General features: G+C 43.0%; 1 protein-coding gene across 1 annotated transcript; it reads right to left on the bottom strand.

Moving 5' to 3' along the window:
- Positions 1-5,119: 5,119 nt before the first annotated feature.
- bhlhe23 (basic helix-loop-helix family, member e23) lies at positions 5,120-7,196 on the bottom strand. The gene has a single exon (XM_019258558.2). It carries the CDS (start codon positions 6,624-6,626, stop codon positions 5,940-5,942), a length of 687 nt encoding a protein of 228 aa, XP_019114103.1. The 5' UTR covers positions 6,627-7,196; the 3' UTR covers positions 5,120-5,939.
- Positions 7,197-7,619: the final 423 nt, after the last annotated feature.

Raw genomic sequence — 7,619 nt, 5'->3', positions numbered from 1 at the left:
AAGCGATAGAAACAAACAATTTTGCATTTCCTCTCTGTTCCATCCTTTAGTAACACTTTGTAAGTACAAGCCAGTCTTGATAAATGCATCATTAGCTATACACGCACACACACACACACACTTACACACACAGACAGGCTGAGATGTGTCTTCATTTTCTCCATGTGTGTGTTTATGAGTTGCACTCGCTGTTGAGGATGGTCCCGGCCCTGCCTGTCACACCTTCTCCGCATGGAGGATTATGGATGGCCAATTACATCGCTTTTGTCATTAATTAATGAGGATAACGAGCTCCCCCTGCTCCCCACAAAACCATGGTGCTCCTCAGCTGGTACTGAACAGAGAGAGGGGTGCTGGGCCATGTGTGCGTATATGTGTGTGTGTGAGAGAGAGAGAGAGAGAGAGAGAGGGAGTTTAAACAGATACAGAGATGTGAGTGTAGGAGGTTATGTTGTGTACAAAAGGCTGAACACAGAGATGATTATTGACCCCAGGGCTTTGCATGTGCATTTGTCCAGCGAGTTGAGGTGTGTTTGCGTGTGTGTGTGTGTGTGTGTGTGTGTGTGTGTGTGTGTGCGAGTGTTTGCTCACCACCAGTCCTGTATCTGTGGGGCCATTACAGAGATTAGGCAGTGCTACAGTAACGGATGCCCCCGATTGTCAGCTCATATCCTTTGTCAAGACAACAAGCTATAAGCGAAAGAGTGAGAGTGATGAGCACCAGTGGTAGAAAAGGGGGGAGGGACTGTGGAGAGAAGAGAAACATGGAGGCCGGAGAGAAGAGGAGGGGGAAATAGAGACTTTAAGAGAGTGGAAGGGAAGTCTTGATATCTATCTCCGCTTTAGCCAAACACAAAGGGCACCTATGAGAGATGATGAGGGACATCATATTCAACAATGCCTCAGACTGTTGATGACTGTTGTCATCCAGTGCTGCCTCCTTCATCCCTGCTCCCTCCCAACAGGCCCAATTTGGCCACTGCCACACTGTCTGGATCTACCATGCGTGGTGTCAAGTGCCTTGTGGCGATAGGAAAAATGCTTTGCCTGACTGCCATGTTTCGAGAGTTTGCGGCCATATGAGCGCAAAACACAAGCACACACAGTCTCTTAAACATGTAATGCACGAACACACAGACGCATACAAACAGACATCCCCCCCCCCCCCTTTAGACGTCTGATTAACAAATGAAGGGCCACGGCCCATCATCCCATGTGCACTTGCAGCAACGTCGCCCCGAATCACATGGCTCCTCGGAACCAACTGACTCACCCGCTCATCGCTTCCGACAAGGCGGGGCTGGGAGGGACGACACAGTGATGTCATCACGGAGCAGAGAAGTTAGGGGGTCCAAGGGTGATGGGTGGGTGAGGTGGTGGGGGCATCCTTGCAGTGCCACTGTTGGCACAAAAACACTCAGGCACCAGCACCTCCTCTCTTCCTCCACATCCCACGCTCTCTCTTTCTGCCACCACACACAGTGATGAACCACCACCCGCTCTCTCTTTCTGCCACCACACACAGTGATGAACCACCACCACCACCACACACACACACACACACACACACACATGCACTTGTTTAACCCTATTGTTTATCTCCTCACCCCTTCCCCCTGGTCATGAACCTGCACATACTAACCAAATCTTCTGTGTCACCTGGCCTCGAAAGCCACAACTATGCTCCTGTGTGCAGATTTTAATAAAAAATAAATAAATCTAATGTTTTATAAACCCTCTTTGTCCCCCAGTGTAAGCATAATCAGAGTTGAAGCATGTTCATTTTCCTTCAAGGCCCCTGTGGTAAGCATAGTCTGTGTGTGTGTGGTGTGTGTGTGTGTGTGTGTGTGTGTGTGTGTCGCGCGCGCGCGCGCGTGTGTGTGTGTGTGTGTGTGTGTGTGTGTGTTTGTGTGAGACCGAGTGCTACAATGTGCATCAGACACATGAACTTGCACATAGAGAGAACTTAATTAGAGAAAACAGCGCTGTCAGAAGCATTAGGCAGAGGTATGCACTTAAGGGCATATGGTTTTAGTACTATACCATCGGGTGGGAGAAAAACACACAAACATACCTCAAAGCTCCGAGCCATGCTAATGAAATCACTCCCTTTGTATCCCACTGAGAGCAAACACAAATGTTTACAGACATCACACAGTCTGTCCGTACTCCTGCACCACACAGAGCTGTCGTGAGAGTGGTAGTGCCCTGACGGTAGTGCTGTGCGTCTGTCTGCATGAAGACACTGTCAACATCAGACAATATGTAAGAATAAGCAGTAAGATGTCAGTTATATGTAATATTACTATATCTGATTTTATTAATCCAATCCAGTCTACAGTTATTATTATGGTAACACTCCAACCCTCCAATTTGGCCATATAAAGCCGTAAACGTTTAATAAATGTTTAATCACATGCTATAATGTTGAAGCATTTATTTCATATGTCAACAAGTATAACTTCTCCTGTGGGCGCCCATAACTGCAGGCTGGAGTAGAAATAGATAATGAACAACAATGTACACGGTTGTATGAATGTAAAATGTGTCGTAAGAGAAGTTGACAAATATCTGTATATTAATTATTCTCACAAATGTTCTTGACATGACTATTATAGTGCATTAGAAACCATTCATTTAACACTTGTAATGGTTTGTAGCTTGTAGATGCTCCATTAATGTGATATCTTTCTATTATCTATCTATTTTTAAAATATTCCACAGAATAAATGGCAGCAACACTGTGATTGCGACATGACATTATAGCTACACATAAATGAAAAATGTGATTTTGTGATGAGGCAGTTTAAAATGTGTCTTGGTGCAACACATCAATGAGACACCACTGAGATATTTTCATTGAATATTTTAAGTGAGGCACAATTGTCTTTCTCTCTAAATTGTGTTTTTATATTTAGAGAGAGAGAGAAAAAAATAAATTTTTTCAAGACATTTTTCAATTATCGGACCCTTTTCAAGTTTTTCAGACAGGCCCGCTCAGTGATTTTTTTTTACATCTTGACACACATGGCAGACATTCTGCAGGGGCATGCCCAGGGCATATTGATGTATTAATCTGTTTGCTGTGTTGCATCCAAAAGTGAATGGGATTGTAAAATTCTAATTGTATTGCTACAAGACATACACGTGTATGTTTGCTTTAGTTTATATTTAACTGTACTGTTACATTTCTGCCTGGTCTAAACACAATTAATTAAGTTTCAGACTGCCACTTTATTTTATCAAAACACCAAATAATATTCATATGCTTTGTCCTGGAATGACGGTATGATTAGAAACATAAACTATAAACTCATTCAAATTAAAATCATTTAAAATAAGAATATTATTTCCCAAGTATCTGTCTCTGCAATCACAACATGTTGCACAGAGAAGCATAAATACACTAGGCACGTTCACCTCTTCTTTAATTATGTTCTTTTATTACTCTGCAAGTGTTCGTCAAGTAAAAAACTAAATACACAAACAATTTGTAGCCTAAACTACAGAATTATCTCATTGCAGGGAAAGATGAAGATAATTGGTGATTTTATGCACACACACAATCTATTACTGGTAAGCTAAAGGGCCATGAAACACGACCAGCAAAATCACAAATCTGCCTTAATGTATAGATACATACCAAATGACACACTGCCACCACGCACACTGATGGCCATTAAGATAATAAGGTGACACAATAAAACATATATTTCAGCAGCTCGACATTAGAGGCCTATAGGGAGGGGAAGTGACCACCCAACCGTCCGTGCAAAAAGGCAACCATCTCATTTATGGCAATTAGGCTGTATGGAGACTGATGGAGAGCAAGGACCCGAGTCCTTAGATCATCGGCAGCATTTGTCACATTTCATCCCCGCTGCCCTGACTGTCTCGTGAGGCCTCGGATAAGACGTGTGTCATCAGAGGGCCAATTTAAGATGCCATGGGTGGCCTGTTGTTGTGACATGCAGCTAAATTGTAAGAAAGAGACTGGGCTGGATCACTTAGTCACTCTCTGACTATCATAAATATCTCCTCTAGTGTACTCTCTATAAAACAAGCACAAATACCAAATTACTGTAGCTGATAAAAGAAGAGCACCTGTGGCATTTAAAAGTTATGATTTAAACATTGTTAGAAACGATCAATGCTGTTAATCACAAATTCAACTTTGTGGACTGGCTGTGATAGAAAAATGTATATTTTACTGGTCTGTTTGATAACTCAGTGTAATGGCAGCATAATTCAACCTAACACTGCTGTGTGAATTCAATTTGAACTTCCCCATCTCTGCTGTTAATTTGCAAGCTACACTATAAGCAACACTTACTGATATCAAGTCATGTGTTTTTATATTTACACTAAGAAAACCTTAAATTTAAATATCATGATTAACCCAAAAAAAGAGCAACAATATAGCAGCCATGAACACAGTATGGACAGAGGTGGACCAAGAGCGTGTCAGTTTCCAGGTAAAGGTGATGGACAAAGAAAGACAAAGAAAGCACACTCAGATGTGTTTTTAAGAATATAAATGACTAAACTATGACCACTTCAAACATTAATTCATCCACTCACAAAACAAAAACTGCCCCTTCACTGAATTAAGTCGAGCAGGGAGACAGGAGCTGAAATCGCGTTAATAGCTGTCCAGAGTGTAAGAGCCCGCCAAGGAAGCCTGCAATCACCCAAATACTCAGAGACAGGTCCTGGGTGCCCCGGGCGGATCTTGAGCCCTTCCCCTCAGCGCCACCGACCCTAGTGCGTGCCAAACAGGCCCCACCAGCCCCTCTGAGCACGTTTAGACCCAGATCTTCGTGTCAGAGGTTTCACATGCAAGAAAAGAAAAGTTGCCAACTCATTTTTAGGAGGGCCTCTCAGAGGGTGAGAATTATTTTAGCAGCGTGAGAGGCGACTGATTTTTAGTATTTGTCCATGCGCAAATTTACGCTTAATTTTCACATTTGTGTGTTTTCTTCTGCGTTTAAAAGTGGATTAGTTTTCAGTTTATCTTAATTTTATAATATAATATTCACAACCTAATGTCAAACAAAAATACACGTTTGAAATAAGTGTTTTAAATAAATGAAATACGTCATTTAAAGTCGTCATTTTAGTGCATATGTGTTAATAAATATGTGAAAATGTTTTAAAGCTGAAATGAAGCAAACCGGGTCCAAGCATAGATATGTGTTTTAATTATAAAGACATATAAACAATATATGAAATCCATGTTGCAACACAACCAAAACGCTTCTTCTTCAATGTATAGGCTGTAGTTATATAACCATGAGTATAGCCGGGCTTGGAGCAAAGTGATTTTTTTTTCACATGTACAATACAATCATGTGAGATGTGCAATAACTCAAAATAAATAAATAAATAAATAAATAAATAAAAAACAAAAACAAACTTATCAACACATTGTTTCAGGAAATATATCAGCCAACATCACGTTTCCCCCACATAGCATCAGCACAGTCAGTCAAGGGAAGTCCTTTCAGAGCCTAATTTCTGGATTAAATCTAAAAGTCGAGATCAGGTCGCATTTCTTGGCATTTCCACCTTTTCATGTTATTGTTGGATGTTGCATAGATTACGAATAACTTAAGTAAACTGTACCCAAACTCATAATTTGGACATGGCCTGCAGTGTCTGTAAAATACGAGCGGCAGAGTGGCAGAGTTTTTGACTGCATCTTATAAGAAGGCCTAAACAGTTTATTTTCACTATGCAGCGTTTGTTAAATCTGGATGACACATCGCGGTATAATCACTTAACCATACTTTGAGATTATGCATCAGACTAAACTTGTTTTTATTTTCCACAGAATGATTTCAAAATAACTAGAGTGGGAGAGAGAGAGAGAGATAGAGAGAGAGACCAACATGGGTGCAGTAAAGGTAAAAGTTCAGGAAAGAAGTAATTAAACCAAATCAAGGCTTGTCGTTACAGTGTTTGAAGAGACTCGACGGTGTCCCGGAATAAGTAGTGCACTTTTCGGCACAGGTGGCGAGAGCAGAGCTCGAGAACGGGTAGACGGCAGCCTGTCCAAAGGGCGCCAGAGCGGTGGGGATTGGTGTTGAAGTTATGGTCTGTCCCTGGTTCAGATACGCCACCAGCCGCCTCATCTCCTCCAGAGCCTGAGCCTGCATGAGGATGTAGTTCTTAGCCAGGAGGAGAGTGGCTATTTTGGAGAGTTTTCTCACCGAGGGGCTGTGGGCGTAGGGGATAACAGAGCGCAGGCCGTCCAGCGCGTCGTTCAGGTCATGCATCCTCCTCCTCTCCCGGGCGTTGATGCTGAGCCGCAGGGAGCGCTGCTCCTTGGACTTCTTAGCGAGGGGTCCCCCGGACTTGTCATCCCCAAACGATGAGCCTCTCTTTCGGGACTCCAGCGAGTCGAAACCGTCCTCGTCATCGCTCGTGTGCTCCCCGCCGCTCTCGTTAGACTTCGCGGTCTGCCCGGAGAGGAAGTCGGTGGCAGGTGTGAGCGGGAACCGGCCAGGACTTCCAGCACCATGGCCAGCTCCAAACCCGAAGGCTGACTGACCGTAGCGCTGCGTCAGGTCGAGGAGCGCGTCGTTGCTGATGGACTTGAGCAGGTTCTCTTCGCTGACATTCATTTTTCTCTTCCAGAGCAGATTCAGACCAGGAAAACTCTCTACTCTTCCTTCTGTTTTTTTTTTTACTCTATCCTATCTTTTATTTTGAAAACTGTAGGCTGTACTCACGTAGTTCTCTCTTCCAAGAGTTGCCGCTTTTCTAGGAGTTCCTCTCTTGCCTCACTCCTTTCCTCTGTCAGTGCAGTGACTCTTGAAGAAGGAGGCTGTGAATCTGAAGCTGAGCCTCTCTACATGCGTTCACCTCCTCTGTACACTGCGCACCCCCCTTGTTGCGCGCATAGCCCACGTTCAACAACACTTCTCTAATTGTGCTCGGTGAGATCGGAGCGGCTCGTGTGTCCCCTTTTTTTCGTACGGTCGGTTTCCTCTCTCTCTCGCGAGCAGTGTTTTTTTTTCTTCTTCTTCTTCTTGCCCTCCCTCGCCTTGGGCAGATTGTGACTCGCGCTCTGCCCCTGCTCGCAAGTTAGTAGGAGCACGACGCCCGCGGGGATTATCTGGCCGTCCAATCAGGGGGGCGTTTTAATTAACTCTGGAAGAGAGCAAGTCTGCTCCCAATTTCAATCATAATAACGTGATAATGATTGCAGCGCAAAGTGACACAAAGCCGTTACTGTATTGTCCACTATTATAAGAAAAACACATTTTGGGGGACATTTAAATAAACTTTAAGGGAGCGTTATTTTTGTGGAAGGAGACAGGTAATAAAAAATCACTCACCTGTCTGAAGAAGATGTCTCAATCACAGACACAGTGAGGGGTCAGGTAGGTGCCAAGACTAGAGTGTTGTGAGGTTTGAACATATGACCTCCAGCTTTTCTTTGGCTTTCTTTCATTTCTAATCCAGCATGTTTGCATTTGGTTTGTGCGTTTTTTGACGTGCTAGGTGTATATATATATATATATATATATATTCTATATATATATATATCTATATATATATAATATATTATATATATATATATATATCTATATATACTGTGTGCAGCCTCATAG

This window comes from Larimichthys crocea, chromosome XV, assembly GCF_000972845.2.
Source record: "Larimichthys crocea isolate SSNF chromosome XV, L_crocea_2.0, whole genome shotgun sequence".
NCBI lineage: Eukaryota > Metazoa > Chordata > Actinopteri > Sciaenidae > Larimichthys > Larimichthys crocea.
The sequence above is the reverse complement of the archived record's forward strand: the minus strand, read 5'-3'. Positions and strand labels throughout refer to the sequence as shown.